The sequence below is a fragment of the Cuculus canorus genome, chromosome 11, assembly GCF_017976375.1.
Source record: "Cuculus canorus isolate bCucCan1 chromosome 11, bCucCan1.pri, whole genome shotgun sequence".
NCBI classification, from domain to species: domain Eukaryota; kingdom Metazoa; phylum Chordata; class Aves; order Cuculiformes; family Cuculidae; genus Cuculus; species Cuculus canorus.
The window spans coordinates 5,510,859-5,532,895 of NC_071411.1; the positions used below are offsets into that span (position 1 = coordinate 5,510,859).

The 22,037-nt window shown below is 38.1% G+C and overlaps 1 protein-coding gene across 3 annotated transcripts; it reads right to left on the reverse strand.

Moving 5' to 3' along the window:
- Nucleotides 1–5,548: 5,548 nt before the first annotated feature.
- Nucleotides 5,549–21,940, reverse strand: HESX1 (HESX homeobox 1). 3 transcript variants are annotated; one of them, XM_054076890.1, is made up of 6 exons: nt 21,852–21,940; nt 18,985–19,086; nt 14,283–14,365; nt 13,958–14,163; nt 13,545–13,646; nt 5,549–12,608 (listed from the first exon to the last, which is right to left on the reverse strand). In XM_054076890.1, exons 1-6 carry the CDS (start codon nt 21,887–21,889, stop codon nt 12,510–12,512), a joined length of 630 nt encoding a protein of 209 aa, XP_053932865.1. In that variant the 5' UTR covers nt 21,890–21,940; the 3' UTR covers nt 5,549–12,509. The 3 variants fall into 3 exon arrangements, with proteins under 3 accessions (XP_053932865.1, XP_053932866.1, XP_009569452.2); XM_054076891.1 differs by lacking the exon at nt 21,852–21,940 and adding an exon at nt 20,763–21,845; XM_009571157.2 differs by lacking the exons at nt 18,985–19,086; nt 21,852–21,940 and having other exon boundaries at nt 14,283–16,612.
- Between the last annotated feature and the right edge of the window lie 97 nt (nt 21,941–22,037).

A 22,037-nucleotide genomic window follows, 5' to 3' on the forward strand; every position in this document is an offset into this window, starting at 1 on the left:
CACCAGGGCAGCCCCTTCCCCAGCCCCTGTCCCAGCCCAGCCCCGTGCATGCGCGGCGCCGCCCGGGGGCGGGGGGCTCCTCCTCGCCCGGGTCCCCCCGCCTCCGCCCCCGCGGCGCAGAGGAACAATGGGGGCGAGCCGGGCAGCGGTTCCCCCACGTGCGCATCTTGCCCGGGGAGCGCTGGGGCCGGGGCTCCGCGGGGACAGCAGCGCCTCGGGACGCCGTCCTGAAAAATAACCGGGTCTGGCTGGTACCTGACCCGCTGTCCCGAGCGAGTTCCCCCCGTGGTGCGGTACCGCATCGGTGCTCAGGGCGCTTTACAGCAACCTATGGATACTGAAAATGCCGGCAAATAAATTCTGTAAGACTCGTTTTGGAGTTTCAGAAAGCAAGCAGCCTTTATCAGCCCTGGGCAACACGAGGGACTGATCTCCATCAACCACGTGCAGTGAGAAAAAAAACTGGGACAGAACCTATTCCCCACTTATATGCATCTGTTTACGTTATCCCAGAAGTCTTATGTGTGTTTTATTACTTCCCAAAGTCTAATTTTGATGTTATTATGAACTTCACAACAGTCAAAACTCTCGCTGATTTGGAGCTGACTGCAGCTCTGCCTGACCTTGCATTTGAGACAGGGAGAGACTGCAAACAGAGGGGATTAGAGAAGGAGACACATCTGTTCAGCACAGACCACACTGAACACAAGACACCCTCATCTCCAAAGAATGAACAGTGTCTGGAAAAAACAGTGCCTGAAACAAAACATGCTGGCGGAGGGACATTCTGTCTAACTTTGAAAAAAATACAATTACTTAGATGAAACTTAACCCTACATTAGCTTAAGCCAAAAAAACATCCCACTCTTCAAAATAGTAACTACTGCTTGTATCACTTGTATCACTGGTGAAGCGGTGCCACTTCACCAACAGGACTGAGCTGTGTGGGTCCACAGCGTCCAATTCCCTGCGAGATCCAGGTCACGGGCAAAAAACAGTCCTAGATCATCAACAGTTAAAAAGTAATGCATGAAATAGTAAGATAGACAGGAGGAATATACCATCTGCATTTCAATTGCAGAAAATGCAACAGAAGTATGCAGTGATAAACATTTCAGCATTTTCAACTGGAGTCTCTACAGTTAATTTCGGTATTGCATGCTTTGACCAAAACATTTTTCTCTAAAGAAAATAAATCATGTTTCTAATACATTTCAAATGCAAGCTGCTCAGATGTATTTATGAATTACATGAGTTACAAAGCCTTTGACGGAAATTCTCAGAATCATGTAAGAGACACAGAAGTCAAGGCTCCTCTGAAGCTCAGAAGCATAGTAGAATTTAGCTTGGAAAGGACCTCAGGACCATTAGGCCTATCCATCTGCTCAAAGTAGTCCTAAACTCAGTTTCAGATCAGGTGGCTCAGGGGCCACATCACATACGTTTCACATCACAATTCAATTTATTTTTTTAAATTGTGATTTTAGTACATTCTGTCGCCATGATTAATACTGGACAAAAATATAATGCTAATGGAACAGACAAACTCACCAGTATTATGAAAGCCATTACTGTTTGGATTAAAATAGTATGCAAACACACCACCAAATGGTTTGGATTAAAATAGTATGCAAAACCACCACCAAACTCACCAGTTTAAAACTTATCAACTGGTCACATTTCCTTTCAGCCAGTACTGGTTTTCCACCTTTCAAGGTTTTTTCCATCCTTTGTGACTATTGGCAAAAATAATATAATGATACCCTGTAAAACTGCTCATTTAATTAGAGGAATGACAATTGCAGTCATAGTTACCTTTGAAGATAGGTTTGTGACTTCAGGATTGACAGAGCCCTTCACTGTGACATGAACCAAAACGAGATTCTTGCCATTAAATGTTTTTTAGCACAAATAGGAGTTTAAACCATAGCCCTTCTACGGCTCTGGGAACAAATGATGCTGACTCTTGATCTCCATTTCCCCTGCTGGCTGAAATTCTGAGAAAGGGACTGTTAAGTCTACTCCTTCTACAGGTGGAATTTCACTGATTTTATGAGAAGTTTTCTAAGGTCAAGTAAATCCCAGACTGGAATTAAAGTTTAGCACATGTGTTTTCACTGTACATCACACACTTCTATCTGGGTATCCTTGTGTTACTTTCTCCCCGCATTACTCAGAAGTGACCAAACAGCCTTGAAAACTATATGAGCCTTTTTATTACGTAATCAAGTCAGGCTGTATAAAAACTATAAATAACTTTAAACCTTTTATGTTTTAATGCATTACAAAGGACATAAAGTAACACAATATCACAGCTAAAGACAGACAGACATATGTACAGAGACGTTGATGTCTCTGCCACCCATAGCCAGCTATAAGAAGCAATGCCTCCCTGTTGAACACATCTTCACGGAGCTGCAAAGTCTCCTGAACTATGGGGAAGTAAGTTTGGCTTTTCTGTTAACAGAGATCTAGACTGCTAGAGGAGCTGAAATTTTTATGTGAGAACTAAGAGGAAAATGGAAATTATCTGTGCTATTGATGTAATACCCAATAATGATTTTAATAAAAACAAAGATAGAGAATGAGCAGTGACCTTTCCTAGGTAACAGAATAACTGAAGAACTCTCAGGTACTACCAATTATACTGGCACCACCCAGAAAGGAGCGAAACGATCAATCTTACTTACGGAGACCTCAGACTTATTAGCACAAAGCAAAGATCCCACCTGACAAAATCAGTGTTGATTCCCGATAGTTCAGCTTAAGCTAACAACAAAATGACACTTCTGCAAAAAAAGATTATCTCCAACCTGCCACCGTGTCCAACTTACCAACATGAACAAACTGACCGAATACAATAGTATTTCATTGCTTTGTATGCCTTTAGAATAACTTCCACTGAAATCTTTTGTGGAAAAGGGTAGGGGAGAGGAGGGAATCAAATGCCAGCGGTTAATGTTTTTAGCTAGATTCTAACTAGGCAGCAAATGTAAGGGCAAAAGTGGCTGCTTTTCTGTAGGATCTTTTGTCCTTTTTACAAGTCTCTTGTTTCCAAATATATAGAATACATAATACCCAAAAGTCATGGGTATCAATATCATGCATTCTGCAGCTGGCTTTGGTTGCCACTCTACCTTCTTGCTTAAAGCTAAAAAGCATGTTTTTTTCTTTCCCCTTTCAGAACAGCTGTTCCCAGACGGAGGGGACAGTGAGAACACAGCCATTCCTATAAAAACATGAAAACTCATGTAATAAAATGTTCTGATAAAATGGTTAGAAATTCCTTATTAAATTTTTCTGCCACTTGGGAAAAATCTGTTCTTAGACTCTAGAATGCTTCATCCATACTTCATATTTCTAGAACTGAAATCTCTCCCAAGAGAGACTGACCTTTACTGCAAAAGGAGTTATGCAAACACTTTTGGGCCAGAAAGTGCACATCATGCTTGTAGAAGTATCCAGCTTAGTCAAGCAATTATGCAATATCACACTTCTGTTATAGATAAACACCACTCGCTGTCAGGAAATGAGGATGAGCTAAATGAACCAAGCAGACCGGACAATAAAAGACCTCAGAAACCTCTTACACAGCTGGAATCATCTCACTCTCTATAAAAGCCCAAATAAGGTTCCAGAACAGAAAACCCGCAATGTGAGGGCTTTCTGGAACTCCATCTGGCAGATACAGGAAGGCAGAAAACCAGATAAATTGAAAATAGCTACTTATACTAAAGTGTCTCACTTACATGGGGATGGCTTCCCTATGGAATGTACGTCTAGCATAAAAAAGAGGAAGAAAGATCTTCCAGGATCAAACCTTAAGAACAAAATTAGGAAGTGTGACATGAATGTGGGCAGTCACAAAAGGCGTGAACACTCCCACCAGGGTGAAGGGTCCCAAAAGATCTACCCTAATGGAATCTTTTGGATTATAACATGCCATAATTTAAAACCATCTGGCGAAGCTCAAGGGAAAGATTATCAACTGATAAGACAGTGAACTCAGGCCATAAAACTGAATTGAAATTTGAATCAAATCTATCAAATTGTTATGAATACTTCTCTTGTTCAAGGCAACTTTTAAGTCACTAGGCCTTGAAAAATGCGCCAAACATTCACAAGAAATGCTGACCTCTGAAAGGAAAAATCTGTATTACTAGTCCCTTCTTATAGATGGGGAAACTTAAGTAGAGTCATAAAGATGCCTGCTTTTATGTCTTGCACATATGTTCAAGGCTAAACCAATAATTAGATTTGGAGTCGGGAAAGACACTGCCCCAAGTAAGACAGGAAAAGACCCCTGGGTGTAGTGTTTTTTGTTTTTAATTTGCTGCTTTCTATACACACACGCTCTCTACTTCCTAAGACCATCCAGATATTACCAGCAATTTCTTAAAACAGTGTGGGCCATGGAGCCGAGATCCAGCCTCCAGAACCATTCCATCCGCTGGCTGGAATTGTCTTGCGAGTGGCAAAGAGCACAGCATGCTGTCCTGGCAGCCAACTGCCTCCTGCTGTGTCCAAGCATTTATTGGCACTTCTGGAATAGCTGCTGCTGTGTCCAGATGGGACTTGAAAGTGGAATTAGATGCATGAATTCTGCTTTGACACTGGCAGCCACCACTTCTAAATCCAGATGCTTTGCAACAGGTCGCACAATTGAGCACTCAGTTCTTAACGCTGAATAAGTTAGACTACAGAATCTCTCATTGTTTACCACCAGTAATATTTCTCTCCTGCTCTCTTCTTAAGCTACACTGCCTTGTCTGAGCTATTTTCTCAAGACTGTCTTCAGTGGGGATGTTTTGAGGCTTGTAAAGTTCATAGAGTAGAGAGTGAATGGTCTTGTGACCTTTCAGGATGACTTAATGTCTTCTACAGGAAATTGCACTTAAATGACTAAGGAAGTTTCGGACCTATATTCCTAAAGGCTAAATTTAGCATCAGATGTAGCAATAACTTACGATTAAAAGGAACTGCCTGAAATAAATCAAACAGTCATTATATGAAAATTACCTCCGATCGCCATCAAAATAACAATTTATCAGTAATCCATAGATGCAAATCTTCATATAATATTACTACTCCCTGGACTTCACAGTTTTCTGTATCGTACGGAGGCCAACTTGTTCTGCTGGCAGAGAACGTTTGCAAGCAAATGGGCACTCTCTCTATTTGTCTGGTTTTGCATCTGTTTATCCATATGAGTACAATAAAGGAACAGACAGCTCGCTTCTCTCAGATGATTCAGCTTACTGATGTGCCACCAGACATGCTCCTCCCTGCTCCAAAAGCATGTTGAATTGACTCACTTTGTGGCCACATGTTGTTTCTGAGAAAAGAAGGAGCAGGGCAGGACTACATCTTTCAGCAGCAGTCTTCTGTTACACTGGATTAGGAGTAATATGAAACTGCACTTTTAGAGAAAAGTAGATTCGTGATGCAAAGAAAATTAAAACTTGCACAGAAGAGTCATTTTTCAATAAAAATTCTGTTGAACTAGAAATATTCCAAAACAACAACTGCATCCCCCAAGTTATATATGCTTTATTGTTTAGCAATAATTGAATAATTTTTAATGTTCCAATTTAAAGTAATATTTTTCAGCAAATAGGCATTTCATCTGAATCAATTATTAAAAATTCAAATCAAAATCACTACAGTGCAGTTTGAATAAATGCTAGACGTGAATAAAGCAACGTTTTCACAAAAGCTTCTCAGTTTTTCTTCTAATCTCAACTCTTTCTTACTGCAGTGCGATACTTTCCATCCAGACATCTTGTCATTTTCCTTCTGCAGGGAAATACAGCGTGGGAGGACAACCCTAACCTGATTTAACAGTTTATTCTGAAATTCAACAGCATCCTGTGGCAATGTCTGCAGAATTAATCCTAGCACACTAGGGGACCCCTCACTGAGCATAACTTGCTTTAAACCTTTCCCTGTTTAACTGAGGGAGAGCTATTTGCTCAGGCACTTCAGGATGACATCATTTGTTATTTGAGTCCAAAAGCTAAGGGTAATTAAGACTAAAGAAAATGGTTTGAAGATTTTTGTAATTAAAATGCATAGAGACCCCAGTAACGGATATCAGTGCAGAAAAGTAGGAACATGGCCGGAAGAATTAAAAAAAAAAAATCTTACTATTGGGTAACTGTTATGGAATAAGATTGGAAGGGACTCTGTCAATAGCACCTCATTCTACTCCCACTGAGGGAGAAACAACAGAAAATAGGAAGGCTGGAAGCATATGGAAATTGCAATCTTTGTTTATATGAGAGATACACAAGTACTCTGAGTATTTCAGAGAAGAATTTTGTAACATTTTATAGATTTACAAACAAATCCACAGCAATTCTACAAGGCTGGACTGAAAGAAAAGAAGAAGGGCCCCGTTAGGAAGGTCAATTGTTGCTGACAGCTCCGCTCTCAAACAAACACACCCAAGGTTCTTTTTGTTTACACTGTGGCACATTTTTTTAAAACAAAAATTTGAAGCAGTTGGTTATCAGAACTGAGTTACTGCTTATTTTTGGAAAGAATAAGATAAAAATGCAGATAATAATAGACTGAATAAACACAATGAACAAGATTTGTTTGTGCTTACCTAGGAAGTTAATGCACCTTAATACTGTAAGTTACAATAGATAATTATTAGTTGTTTCTAATTAGATGATGATAGTAACAATCATTGAAAAAACACTCCTAGTAAACTCATTTGTGATAAAACTTATTGCCCAGGACCATATGCTTACAGAAGAAAGAAGGGAAAGACCAGATCAGTTTTCCCATTTAAACAAGAATGTCTGTAAGAAAAGGAGGTTTTCCACATAACTTACGTGTCACAAAGCTATCTAGCCATAGCCAATTCCATTCTAAAGGCAATGCTGATGCCTCATTAGACTGCTTCCCTATGACTTCCTTTCTCTGTCAAAGCGCATTAGAGTAATTTGCAGTTATACTGTCAGTTATCCACTTCCTGTAGCACAGAATAAGATGCTGTTCCAACTCTGAAGTGAGATGACTGCATTTCACTGTATGCCTTGTATTCAAACATCTATACGGCAACATAAAAACATGTGAATCAAGAAAGAAAGTAAAGTGTATACTACAAACTTTTTAATATTTACCCTAACTGAACATCCTTAAATGCAAGACAAACTTTTAAGAAATTCACAGTATTGAAACAGAACAAAGTTGTTTCTTATCTTACTCACATTACAAAACGATAAATTAAAAGTCTGATGGTCTTGAGCATTTCCACATGGCAAACTTTGCATTGCCAACATTGTATCGATTATTACGGAAGAATTATATTAGTAGATAGTGTACCAGAAGTCATTCTAAGCTTTGCACTAAAAGGGGTGGCCTTTTTGAACTACTGACCACTTTGTCAAATGCTTTCTGAAATGTAACAAGATTCTGCTACCCTAGACTGACTATGTTGGGCAGTCTTATAAACACGTACTTGTGAAAGCAGCCTAAATTAATTTAGAAGCAAGATTTTAAAAGGTTGGCTGTCCAAAACTGAATCCTTAAGATAATAGTTAATTATTAATGTTCATACTGTCAAAAATATTAAGCACTGGCCGGTTTTTACTAGGTCCAGTTCGCTATTGACCCCTCTGAACTTCTGAAAATCAGGCCCAACATCAATCATTTGCATGCACGTACAATATAAATTTGTCGTGAAATCTGCACAACAGTTAAAACAGGCAGTCTCCTGCTGGCTTTCCCACAGCGTAACTCATGACTGCACATTTTACTCAAAACTAATTAAATTACATGTAGGACTGTAATTATAAAATCTAGCCACAAGAGGGCAAAAGCAGCTCAGCATTTTCCTAAGCATTTCAAATACAGACTGTCATCGTTTCAAGGTTTATGAATTTAAAGCTTGATTTAATACAAAAAGCAAAGTGTTTAAGACATAGCTAGTATAGAGCCAAAAATATTTAATGCAGAATAATTGATGTGCTATCTTCTTAATTTCCTTAATATGGCATGATTCATAGAAACTGAACCCCAGGATATTTTGGAGTATTACTATGACTGATGCAATACAATTCTAAATATTAAAAGTGTGAAATCTATCAATAAAAGATATATATTCATTTTCATTTAATATATAAAACATAATTTCGTTATACATAGGCAAAAGTCTGCTGTGGAATCTAGAAATTGTGGACAGCTACCTATCCCCGTAGACGCAGTAAAATGACATGGACTGATAAAATAAAAATTCACTGTTAAAAGAGCAAGAAAGGATTACAGAAAAATAAGGTACAATAATTAACTCGGTGTAAGGTTACAGATGCTTTTTTTTAAAAGGTCACAATGAGATAATTGGTTGGAAACATATGCTTACATATGCAATTTTAAAATGGCAAATTCCCAGAATTTTATAGTGATTAATATAAAGACTCATAACGCAGACATTGTTAACTAAGGGGATTATCTTATACCACCAGCTAACTTCTCTTTTCTTTCCTCCAAATTGCACAAGATTAAGGAAAAGACTGATAGACTGTATTGTTGAGTTCTTCAGCCATCACAGTCGCAGAGGAAAACCTGGTTTAGGAGCTAGGAAAAGCAAAACACTGTAAATCCAAAAAGAAGGACTATGTATTTCCGTCCCAATTCAAGTGTGGTATCATATTTACACATACAGATACTTAATAACATTCCAAGCCAGATGACCATGCTTGAAAACTGGTATCAAAAGAATTAAGTTGCACTGTTTGGTTCAACGGATATTCTTTTTACTAAAGGCTTTAGACTCTACACCAACAACATGTAACATGGGTCAAAACACACTTGGAAAAAATCTATTATTTCAATGCTTTTTTGTGGCTTAAATAGTAGCTGTTGATGGATATTGACATAACAGCTTGCCAATACTAAGAGTAAGAACTCTTATGACTAGCCAGGATTTTTTCTAGAACAGTTTTTCATCATCTTAGTAAATTTATCAGCTTATCACAAGGTCAAACGATCACTGGAGTAAGACAATGCAGCTGGAAGTAAAGGAGGTTGTGACTCCACAGCATCAGTCAGAATAGGAACCAAGAAGACTGAGGCTTTTCTGATCACAATTCTGAAGGGCAGATAGACAAACAGAAACAATGAAAGGCAAAGTACGCACAACTAGTGCAGGAGCAGCTTTCTGCATGCACAGTAGCCTCTTCTGACATTGTCTCACCCACTACTGTTATTTGGACTGGCTGTGTCTATTCAGATAACAGAGTGTGTGGCATTTATTACCAAAGTAGCCCAGAGAGCTGCATATTATCAGCAAGTACAAGATTAGAAAATGCTGTGAAATCCAGGAGAGTATCTCTTAAGATAGAAAAAACCCTCAGTGAATTTGAGAAAGTGATGGCCACAATTTAAACTCATGCTGATAAAGTAGGTATAAATGTAAAGTTAGAGGTTCTGCTTTAACTTGTTGGTGCATTTACCTTGGGAAGAACAAGCTAAACCAAGATGAAGCAAATAATACATTTACGCTATTAAACTTTGCACTATGCGTGACACTTAGTACCTTACACCAATCATCCTTCTGGTAACATTTGCTAATTGACAGCTGGATACCAGGGCTGGTGCTATTATTATTCTGCTACTATTCTACTCCTTCTCTTAAATTGCTTTGTCAGACTTCCGTCACTTGAGACAAGTTCCATTATAAGAGACATTAGGTCTGTTTAGGTATTTGCCAGATAATAGAGTAAGGTTCTTAGGCATCAATCTGTACAGATTACTCTAATCTGTTGCTGCTGGAAACCTTGTTTCCAGCGGTAAAGTAGACAATAGTTTCAAATTACCTGGAAGAAGGTTAAGCTATGGGCAAAATATGTTTTGAGGCGAGAAGAAAAACAAAACAGAACTCATGCATTCCCAATATTGTCTTAGGTATCTGAATTCTAATTTCTTTAAAAACCATTCCTAATGGATTTGGCTCCATTTAAATTGCCTTATTTTTGAATGCAGGATACAACAGAAGTTCAGTTAGTAATGTTATTTCCTGAATCCAGCAAAGCATGAATAATTAACATTTCAACACCAGATAAGCTTTTGTTATTTTCTCACTAAAATAGGATTTCCAGGGGCAAAGTCAAACCATTCAAGATTTTAGGAAGGCAATAAAGGGAAGGAGCCCATGAAGTTAAAGACACAAAATGGCAAATACCTGTAGTCTGGTTCTAAAGCAATGCAGCTTTTCAGCAATATTTTTCAGAAAACATAGAAATGGTTTTTAATTAAACTCTTATATCTCAACCTATCATCTAAAATACCAACTAAGGACTGAAGTTGGATCATCCTTCCCTTAGCTCTTCCTAATGAGACTACATAAAATCAGGTTTGTTCTATCACCCCTTTTCTCAGACTTACCTTTCATTTTATAGGACAACAGTTGTCATGGTTACGAGCACCAAGAAAGGAAGATCAATACTCGGTTTGCCAATGAAAAAACAGGTACTCTGTTATCTTGTAAATCCTAGACTGCATTTTGCAACACCTTGCAAACATTCGGCAAAGCAAGTAATCCATTGTAACAACTGAAACATATAGAGATGTCCTAACAAAGAACACAAACTGGAGGAAAAGCAGAAGAGATATAGGAATCAAAAACCATCTGGAAGCAGTAGAGATAGGTCTTTAAACTTTTAACAGCTACCTCTTGTAGAGACTATACTACCTTGAAAGTAACATGCCAGAAAATATCCAATCTGTTGTTATTTTCTTATTATTATTAGATAAGAAAGAACAAGTGAATAACAATCTAACTGTATTTGCACTAGTAAAATACTACAAGAATCTATTTTTTTGCTGTTTACATTTAGCCTATACTAGCAATGACACGCTGAATTCTATGTCCTTCGTGTCTTAACTGACTTCATGGTATCTGAGTGTGAGACTGTGAATAAGCCTGCTGGCTAAGGTATGTAGATTGAAGACTGTCTCAAATTCTTCCTCCAGTGAATATTGAAGTAGTTTGTATAAAGCAAAACTGTTTCCACAAGAAATCTGGTCACCAACACCATAGCTCAGTGGCTACACAACCCTTCAATGCAGGATAGTTAGCCTGAGATCTATACTTTGAATTAGACAAAACCAATTTGAATGTCATCAGCATTTGCAAAATTTCTTCTCCCAGGTTTTCTGAGGTCTTCCCTATGTTTTGTTTTACTTTTTTAAAATCACATTAAATTATTCCGTTCAGTTTTTTGACTACTGTAAATACAGTTTTTGTTCAAAATAAAAGTTACTTTTCAAGTCAGCCAAGTGGGAAAACCCAATTAACAAAGCTTTCTGTTTAAATTCATTGGGATTTATGGGTTCTTTCAGATTTAGAGATACAAACAATTTAAAGTCAGTGCTTCTGCTGAACCACCAGCCTAACACAAAACATTTATTTTGTATATACAGCTGGGCCCACATAGAATGTATTTCTAGTAAGAAACAGGCTCGTGTCTCACTGAAGGACACCAGCACTTCAACCACGTGCTTAAAGATCTGCTGAAGAAGGTACAGTGTAAACCCATACTTACAATGTTTTCCTAGATCATTGACATGAAGAGTTGTTGGTTTGTGTGTTTATTTTTATAAGGGTGTCTTTACACATACTAACTTCAGGCTGAACATCAAATATGAGGATAATTACCTTTCACATACTGTTTCATAAAAATGAATTCAACACCCTAAAATTAACAGCAATGATCTGGATATCTGGTCTGGTCCCAGCTTTGATTTTTCACAGATTTGATTCTGTGAAATGCCGCATTCTGTCATTAAAAGATAACAGGATAATTTCCATTACTGGAACACTAATACTGACAAGAGAGGAGATAGCCAAGTTGAAGTATTAAATAGGCAAATATCCTAAATTAATTAAAATATGACATAAAAATACTATAATTTTCAGCTTCTTTTAACCAATAATTGTTCAGACCGAACAGTCAGTTGAATACTAGCCCTTCCATTTCAGATACCTTTTTCTAAAAATTATGTTACAAAAACTATCGATCTTTATGTAGTGTCTTACTCATACTATTTATTTAGAAATAAGCTATTTAAACTCCAATGTAATGCACAATTTGTTTCAGGTAGCAAAATCTATACCAGATATCGTGTGTTTCAGACTTTAAACAGACTTTTTAAAACCATGAAGCTTTATTAAGTCGTCTGCAGTTAAGCTGCAGTCATTCATACAAGCTGAAAGTCCTGTGCAATCTAGGGTGTGGATTCTTTTTTAAACTGCAAAAATATCTAAACTTTTCTGAAAATACTTACTAAAATAGATAGGAAAAGGTCACTTTTTCCACAAAAAGTAGATTATAATAATACTTTGAGTATTTACAGTTTATTTTAAAGAAAATTATAATATTTGAAATCTGAGGATAAAGTCATAATTAATATATCATCATTGCTTCATACAAGTTATGAAAATTCCAATAATTCTTCATGTTCTATTTTAGTACTGTAACAGGAAACCATCCTTCTTTCTACTCTAGGAGGCTGGAGGTAAAATTGTTTTTCACCATTAGAAACTGAGATTCTCTGTGTGATCTTTTGAGCTTTGCACGACGGTTCTGGAACCAGATCTGAAATTGGAAGAAAAGGCATGCTTTTTCAGAAATACAGCACTGTAAGCAGCATAAGCTTTGAAACATAAATATTCACACAACTTTACAGAACTTTGTGTAATGACAGTGGTTTGGAAATTCAATACAAATTTCAAATCTGCAGATGATGGCATGTAGGTACTACAGAAATTTTACCACCACAGACGAGAAAATAATATCCCCAGCTTAACTGGAAAGTGAGGACCAGCTTAACTGTAATTAATATAAAAACTATTATTAACTTCAGTAAGTCTGAATCAGACCCTGGAAGATCCTGAGCACCTGGAATTCACACATGACTCTTAAGGTGTTATTTCTTCAGCTGCTTAATTAATCTCAGCATCAAGCTTCCCATCAACCCCAATAGAAGACTTGCATCAAAACCTTAATAAAGATCAAGGTGAGGACCAAATTCTAATGTTCAGACTATGCTTATCACCTGGAAATCAATAATTAAAATCTCTGAAGAGATTTTGCTTTTGGCCAGATGAAGACATGGGCTCAAACACTGGTTTGACACATGTAAGCTCTACTGACAGTCTCACAAGATACTTAGAGATGTAAATTATTTCAATATTTGTTTCAAATTCATTCTTCAAATATGGTGACAGGCTCAATAAAAACATGATTTTTAAACATCAAAGGCGATTATCAAGTTCTGCAGATAACTAGAGATTAACAGAGCAGATATTATGAAAGCAATACAGTGATGAATATTTCATCAATGCTGTGGAATAAGGCTTAAGATTTCAGAAAGAATTCAATGGTTTCCATTTCACAAATCACTGAAAGCATACCACACGTATAAACATACACTGTCTTAAATTCAGATTATTAAAATCATCGCTACTGATCATTTATATAACCTGAGAGTACGTATAAATGGAATTACTGTTCAAATAAATTTTTAATTACCTGGATCCTGTCTTCATCTAAATCTAATTTGTGAGCTAGCTCTTCTCTAACATCAATGCCAGGGTAGGAGTTCATTTTAAAAACATTTTCCAAGACTTCAATCTGAGGAGATAAAAACACACTTGTTGAACAGTTATGACTACCTTCACAGGAGTAATAAAGACAATAAATACAAAACCCAGTTTTATTTAGTCAACAAGAGACTTCCACCAGTGTTTGCATAATTCTCATGCCATCCATAAACAGAAGTCTGCTGAAATAAACAACATTACTGTTAGTTTACACCAGCTACAGATTAACATCTCTCTCTGTAAAGGTACATCCTACTGAATTACTCTGCAGTTGTGGGCTTCTACCAACATTTTACTAAGCTACATTGTTGTTAATTTATTAGATACTAAGTAAACCCCTACCTGGTTTCTAGTGAATGCAGTTCTTGGTCTTCTACCCCTGTACCAGCTCAATTCTCGTTTGAAAGATAGCCTTTCCGTGACTGACAAATATTTTTCACATTTCAAAACCTTTTCCTCTTGCACTGGATTAGTGTTAGCACGAAATAATGGATTTTCACAGCAAACAACAGGGATTTGCAGATGAGGATTACTGTCATCACCTAAAACTAGACAAAGCAAACAAATGAGAGCTTCAAGTGTACTGGTTTGCAGTAGAAACAGGAAAATATACACAGTTTTAAAGGAGTAAATGCCTGAGAGGATATAAAACAGACTGCTGACTTACCCAAGTTTGTGCATGCATCTATCCATGGTCTGTGAGGCTTCACAGCTGGAATGCCATCTTTTTTCTGCTCCAATCCCAAAATACTTTCAATGGAAAATGAACACTGTGTGGTTTTATTTTCTACAAAACCAGACACTTTCTGTAGATTCTGAGGCACTGATGTATTAGCAGGACATAGGGATGTACTTGCCATGCTTTCTCCCTCAGCCGGCATAGCATGTGTACTGTACTTGCATGCCTCCACAAGCCCTCCTTATAGCTATGTTGACAAGGGGGTTGGATTTGCAACGTCATTAATTAAAATCTTTTATTAGAAAGTTTTAGCATGTCAATGAAAACTCTCCCACCAAGAGGCACGAGGAGTTAATTGTTTATTTGTTTGCAAGTAATTAGCAACTAATGGTGACACTAGGGGGGCCACCAAGAGGGACAAAAAGTGTTATCTCTCCTAACCAGAACATCGACTTAACTTTCTCAAAAGAAGCTGCGCACAAATATAGTACTTCTCTTTTGTTTGAAATCATTAATGTATAAAATCAGGTTTTTAAAACTTTATAGTCTAATGGACTCCACTTACCTAAACATAGCAGCATGATAGGAAACCAGTCAAGTAATAAGTAATCTCATTTAAGTGAATTTCCTTCCAAGGAAATTTAAAAAATAATCTCTTAATGCTATTAGGGTAATCCCGATGAAAATGCCTCTGTTTTTTCATATGCATATGTAATGGTGAACGTGGTCAATAAAACAACAATAGCTTTTGGCATAAGGCACTGTGCAGTGGGTTGGCAATGTTGTCAAAGCTCAGTGTAATTGCCTTCCAAGTGCCCAGATTAGTTAACAGGAACAGTTGCACCAACTATTTTAAATAATTCATGCATTCATTTTTCTTATTAAAATAATTTTGTTGCAGCTTTTTTGAAATATACCACATGTGGAATAAACTTCCCAATCATTCTCTACAACAGAAACTCAAAACTAAAAGTAACAGAAGCAGGACATTTACTGGTTTAAATTTTACTGGTTTGAAAACATCCTTTTAAAGGCTAGATATTCCTTCCTTCTTGTAGGTTTATAATCAATAGAAATGTATTTAAATTCTACAGAGACAACACTTAAGATAATAAAAAATCATGACTAATAGGGAGAAAGGAGGTAAAGGCTTTGTAATGAAGTTCAAAGTTAGAAAACCAAATTCTCATTTCATTTGTTACATAGAAAGTACCGACTAGAAGTTTTTTATATTTAAGGTCATCTGTCAGCCACACTGTGATTTACATATCGTGTTCAAAACCAGCTTTTGGTTCAGGATAACCTCTCTATAGACATTCCTCCTTTCCTTATTTTGAACAAAGTTTTACTTTAGAACATGCAAAAATGAAAAGAGTATTTTAATTTCAGGGTGCAAACGTTACCCCTCTTCAATAAATCTTAATTTGGAGCACGTGATGGAGGAGCACATAGGACTGTGAGCTTTCAGAGGATAAAGCTGGCCCTCTATTTTTTCTGGTTCTACCATTTTCTCAGAGTACTTTCTCCTCTGTAATCAGTCACATTCACATGGTAAACAACCTACGTTAAGGAAAAAAACAGTACCTCCACTTTGATTTTCTGTACATTTGTAAACAGCCTAATACTAATCTTTAGGAATAGACAGAAGCAGGAAAATGGTTAATGGCACAGTCTAGAGTTGACAGTACCTGGCTGAGGGAGATTCTTCAGATAAATGCAATCCATATTTGCCTTTAGATCAGAAACATGTTCAGCTGAAGAACAGGGACTGACTTTGTGTTGTGCAGTCAGATTGTTGCCAAATGAAGTTATCAAAATGAGTGATAATTCAAGAAGTGATCTTACCAAGGACACCTTTTCAGCGCGTATCAATAGATCTTGATTATAACTGCAATGACCACCTGCACGCTAAGCTCCAACCATCATTTAACAGTCTCACTAACCACAAAGTGTAGACATTTAAAAAAGCCATAAGGACCTATGTATGAAACCACTGCTCACTGGAATATTTGGCCAGCAGGAAGCAGTGATAAGCAAGGGCCTTGCAGCCCTTGATGTCTCAGTACAGCTGCTCCCTACAAGGCAACCTCTGACCTCAGCAAAGCAAAAGGACTCTTTCTTGATGGCAGGCAGTTATTTCGAGTATTCAGACTGCACACTGGGTCCAGAGGTTACTAAAGAGACAACAAAAGCTTCTGTTATAACAGTTTTCTGCCTCTGCAGCCTCTGCATGGAACACCAGTTTAAAAAAAAAAAAGTTAAAAAACTCCCACAGAACACAGGAAGTCAAAAAGAAAACAACACATTTTCTGTATTGAACTTGAAGCTGCTTACCGATTTCTCTGTTCCAAAGAGGAGAAAAGCACGATCACTGATAGCGACAGCCTCTTGAATCCAGAAACTAACGTGGACTTTATTAATGAAAAAAAAAACCCTCTTCATGATTATAATTTAAATAGCCAGTTCTCAAATACAGCCCACTATTTTTTTTAAAGAACTTAAGAATACCAACACATGCGCTGATATAAAATACATGCCAGAAAATATTTATTTCTCCTGGATGAATTTGGGTGAAATTAACCTGAGCCACACAGCTGAAACTCAGATTACCACATCAAGTCAATACCTCCATTGGTGTTCTCTTCAGGAAACTATCAATAAAGACAGGCATAGGTGTTGGTAAGAGAAACATTTATTAGAGGCATGGATCTTCCCAAAGCTAACCATTAAGCAAACCAACTAATTATAACTTGGTTTGGTCTCTCTGAGATCGGGGAAAATGAAAATAAACTTTTTCTGGGTAGTCTGCTTTTAACTCCCAGTTGGAAATACTCACTTTTTTCAGGGCTTTTTAATGCTTTTTCAGGGAAAAGTGATCTTGGTATCTCTCAAAAAGAATTTTCATAAAACAGGCAAAACCCAGTGAACTGGCAAAGCACACATCAGCCGCTCACCATGCGCTGCCATCTGGTGTTAAGGCTTGCCCAGCTGTTAAGTTTGTTCAGCAATGTTATCCAAGTTGTGTAATTATTAAAAGAATCATATTACATCAATTTACATAATGTTGAATTGAGTCAGACCTGGAGACTGCAATGAGGTCACTGAAACATATCAACATTCATTTTTAATCAGAGTTCATGGCTACAGCTGCATATAGGACCAAAAGTACTAAGATTCACAAGGTAGATGCTCACACTGTACTCTCCAGTTTCTGAGAAAGTAAGTGAAATTGAAACACCATATAACTAAGACATATTCTAAAGATAAGACATATTCTAAAGATAAGAAGTCTGCATTATTCCATTGCATTCCAATTATGCATTCCAATGCAGAATTCCATTATACCCTTCAGTGTGTTCAAGGTCAGGTTGGTCGGGCTCTGAGCAACCTCATCCAGTAAAAGATGTCCCCAGGTGGCATTGAAAAGAGATGATCTTTAAAGAGCCCTTCCAAACCAAACCATTCTATGATTCTAAAACAACATACATATATATATACATATATATATATATATATAAATATAAATCTACTGGAAAGTCTGGCTGAAGATCTAGTGTTCATATGTTGCTAGATTTCTTTGAACAGAAGCTTGCTTTTTTGCAGAAGAAAGCTATTTGTATCAAAATAAAGGGTCACCAAACCTTTCTGTAAGAAATAAGGATAAAAATATATTTTCCATAGGACAGAAAATTTAAAGCTTCAGTTTCAATAATACCCGATACTAAAGAACCAAATTAAATTTCTAGGAATTGTCACTGAAAGTGTAAATAGACCTTGAGCCTTCACTCAAAAACTTTATTTTATTATTTTTTGCCCATTAGAAGTAATCAATAATACCCTTGCAATCCATATGAAATTACCTGCAGAGTTTTAGCTAAATACCCTTGTAGGGGCAATCAGAGCAACACAACAAACATGAAGTTGAAAATCCTAAGTAATCAATAATAGGAGAAATCAGTGCTCCTTGGATATGTAAATCCAATCCTCTTAGAGCATCCATAATTGATGAGGCAGCAAACTAATCTCCCTTTCAGATTTCGAACCACTGTGTTTTGCCTGGGGACAGTAGAGTTCATTTGTTTAGTAGATGAAGCTCTTGTTCTTTAGAGCTGTGAAGCCTCTAAGGACTCTGTTTATACCAGCTGAAGAGACCACACCAAGAGTTCTTGGTGGCTTTTACTCTTGCTACCTTTTGCCACCATCACTCATTGTTACTGCACTGCCAGGTCACCTTTCATAATAGCCTTTGCAATATTTTCACCTTTTATAAAGGTATAAATGGTATATATAATCTGTCTTGATTAGTTATCACACTCAAAAATATTGCCTTTCATCTCACCTTTACCACAGATTCTTTACCCAACTGCACAGCATTTCACTGCCTCAGATATTCTGCTGCATATGGCTCCCTTTCAAATATGTTTGGAACATGAATAACAAAGGTTATATTCAAAGCCAACTTCAAAACTCAAAAGGTTTTCTTTAGGCAAGAAAACCTCAAAACCGTTAACACCAGTTTTAGCAAAACACGACTAAAAGCAGTTAGCTCTTTTGTGGCTGAAGTAAAAGCTATTTTGACCCAGAGAGATTAAGTGAGCACAGATAAATTCAAGGTAAATCCAAGGGTGGCACTACTGAAAGTCTGAGAAACAGTGTGCTAAACAGTGTGTAACATGCAAATAAAGCCTACCTTATCCAGACAGCTACTTTCACCCTCCAGCAGAGGCAAAATGTTCTCTCCATGAGGGGACACATTTGAAATCCTCTGAAGAGCCACTGGCTGCTCTTCTCTCTGTTTACACAGTGGCAAGTATTAGCATCCCGCATTTTAAAGGCTTTTTAGTAAATATTTTGCAGAAAGAACAAAAAACCCCACCACAAATACAAAAATTCAAACAAAAAAATAAATAGAACACTAACAAAAAGCCTATAACGCTGAAAAAAAGTGCAACACTAAGACCACATTGATTAGAGGGTTCAGAGCAAATCTTCAAGTCATTACTATCAAATCTCAGCTATTGCTGTCAAATTTGTATCTCATGAAACTTTTGGATGTTTTGTAACATTGTAAAAAATGTACAGAAAAGGTAAGAATGTTTCAACATAAGGGATCTACTTATAGAGCTGACTATTAATTCGAAGAAATCCTGACATACCACAAAATTATTAGAAAGGCCTCACTTTTGGTATTAAAGCAAACTGAATCATTAAACTGAATTGCTAAGATCAACAGAAACAAGACACATTCTTATGCTACATGCTGGCTGAGACACCTAAGCACATTTCTACATATTAATATATGTTTGTTAGTGTTTTGCTTTTCTTCTACGAGGCATTTAATACTCAAAGAGCTGTTTTCTACTCTTAGCAACTCAAGAAATGATTTTTTCTCCTCTGCCACTTACACTTGTAAAGATACAAAGCTAACTAAAACCAATTCCATTTAAAGTTACTACCTTCCTGAAATGCATCCCGGAGCTTTAAAACAGAGTATTTCCTACAGAAGACTGCTGTAAAACTTACGCACAAATTAACTGATCTCAAAACTAGAAAGCTATGCACATATATGTAAGTCACAAACCAGTGTTAGTTTTCTGTTACATAGTAATTACAGATACCAGACCTAGTTTTTAAAGTACATTGTAAGACAACCTTCTATTATTATCCTCATAAGACAGGGAAAGAGGACTGGTGTGACTTGCTTCAGCCAGGTGAGTTACCAGCTGAGCTGGTACATAAACTGCCTGAACCACGTTGTAACTTTAAAAACTCCTCACCACTCCCTCAAAAAATAAAAAAAAACAAAAAAAAACCCACAAAAAAAAAACCCAAACCAAAAGAAACAAAAATAATTCCCACCTCAAACAATTCTAATTGTTAGCAATTTAATACCAGCCTTTCCCTTTATCTGCTACTAAATATAATATATGATAAGATACAACATAAAGATACGTCTCATGGCAAGACTGTATAATAGTTAATAATTTGTTCTGCTGGTTGACTTTGTTTACTTTCTGAGATGGTTTTAACTAAGGTCACCTGGCCACAAAACTAGCAAGGGAACAGCCATGCCACGGGCACACACTAGGCTGTGACAGAGCACAGGACTGCAAAGGCAGAAAGGAGAAAGTAAGAGCTGGCCAGCTTTTCCCCAGCAGGGGGGCCGTTCTTCCTGGCTGTTTGGGTTGGAAGGAACCTCAAAGCCCATCCAGTTCCATTGCCCCTGCCATGGGTTAGGGGCAACTTCTACTCAATCAGGTTGCTCAAAGCCCCATCCAACCTGGCCTTGAACACCTCCAGGGATGGGGCAACCACAACTTCTCTGGGCAGCCTGGGCCTGTGCCTCATCATGAAAAATTTCTTCCTAATGTCCAATCTAAATCTTCCCACCTCAAATTTAAAGCCATTTTCCCTTCTCCTGTCACTACGTGCCCTCGTAAAAGCTCCTCCCCAGCTTTCCTGTAGCACCTTAAGTTACTAGAAGGCTGCTCTAAGGTCTCCTTCTCTTCTCCAGGCTCTCAATTCTCCCAGCCTGTCCTCACAGCAGATGTGCTCCAGCACTCATAGTGATACAAGAAGTAGTTCCCATTACAAAAAATTGAGTATGTTTATTTAAGCTGATGTAGAGTTAAAATTTATCTAACTAATTGTATTTTTTTTAAATTAGACAGAACACCCCTGATAGCATGTTTTCTTTCAGACTCTTTTTCCAGACACTGTTGATTCTTTGGAGATGAGAACGTCTCAAGTATGATCTGTGCTGAATATGTCTCTCCTCCTGTATCACCTGTTTGCAGTCTCTCCCTGTCTCTAATGCAAGGTCAGGCAGAGCTGCAGCCAGCTCCAAATCAGCAAGGGATTTCACTGCTGTCAAGTCTTACAATAAACTTAGACCTCAAAAGTAATAGAACACACATAAGATTTCTGGAAAAAAGTTATCCATATGCATGTAAGTGGGGAACACATTCTGTAACCAGCATTTGTGTCACACGGTTGATGGAGATTGCTCCCTCCGGGCCTGATAAAGGCTGCTTGCTTCCCAGAACTCCAAACTGGGAAGAGTTTTTTTTTGCCCACATTTTCAGTGTCAGGATCATAGAATCACAAAATAACTAGGATTGGAAGGGACCCTAAAGATCCAGTTCCAACCCCTCTGTCATGGGCAGGGACACCTCCCACCAGATCAGGCTGTCCGAGGCCCCATCCAACCTGGCCTTAAACACCTCCAGGGATGGGGCAGCCACAGCTTCCCTGGGTAACCTGGGCCAGGGCCTCACCACTCTCATAGTGAAGAAATTCTTCCTTATGCCCAGTCTAAATCTGCCCCTCTCCTGTTTATACCCATTGCCCCTCGTCCTATCCCCACAAGCCTTTGTGAACAGTCCCTCCTCAGCTTTCCTGTAGCCCCTTCAGGTACTGGAAGGTTGCTGTAAGGCCTCCTCCTCCGAATCTTCTCTTCTCCAGGCTGAACGAAGCCAACTCTCTCAGCCTGTCCTCGCACAGGAGGTGCCTCAGCCCTCAGATCATCTCCGTGGTCTCCTCTGGACCCACTCTCACCGTTGCACGTCTTTCTTATACTGAGGAGTCAAGCGCATCAGCGCTCTCGTACCGCCCCGCCTCGCGCCGGGCCCCGCCCAGCACGCGCACGCAGCCCCACCGGCCAATCGCGAGCCGGGCGGGCTCGGCGGGAGAGTCAATCGCGATGCACCGCGCGCGGCAGGAGGGGCGGCACTTCCGGCGCGG

Coding starts and splice junctions, on each gene's coding strand:
- HESX1 (XM_054076890.1), bottom strand. CDS start 21,889: ATGCGCTTGACTCCTCAGTATAAGAAAGACGTGCAACG. Junction 14,164..14,282: donor AGATGCATGCACAAACTTGG/GTAAGTCAGCAG, acceptor TGCTTTGTCTAG/TTTTAGGTGATGACAGTAAT. Junction 12,609..13,544: donor TAGATGAAGACAGGATCCAG/GTAATTAAAAAT, acceptor TTCCAATTTCAG/ATCTGGTTCCAGAACCGTCG.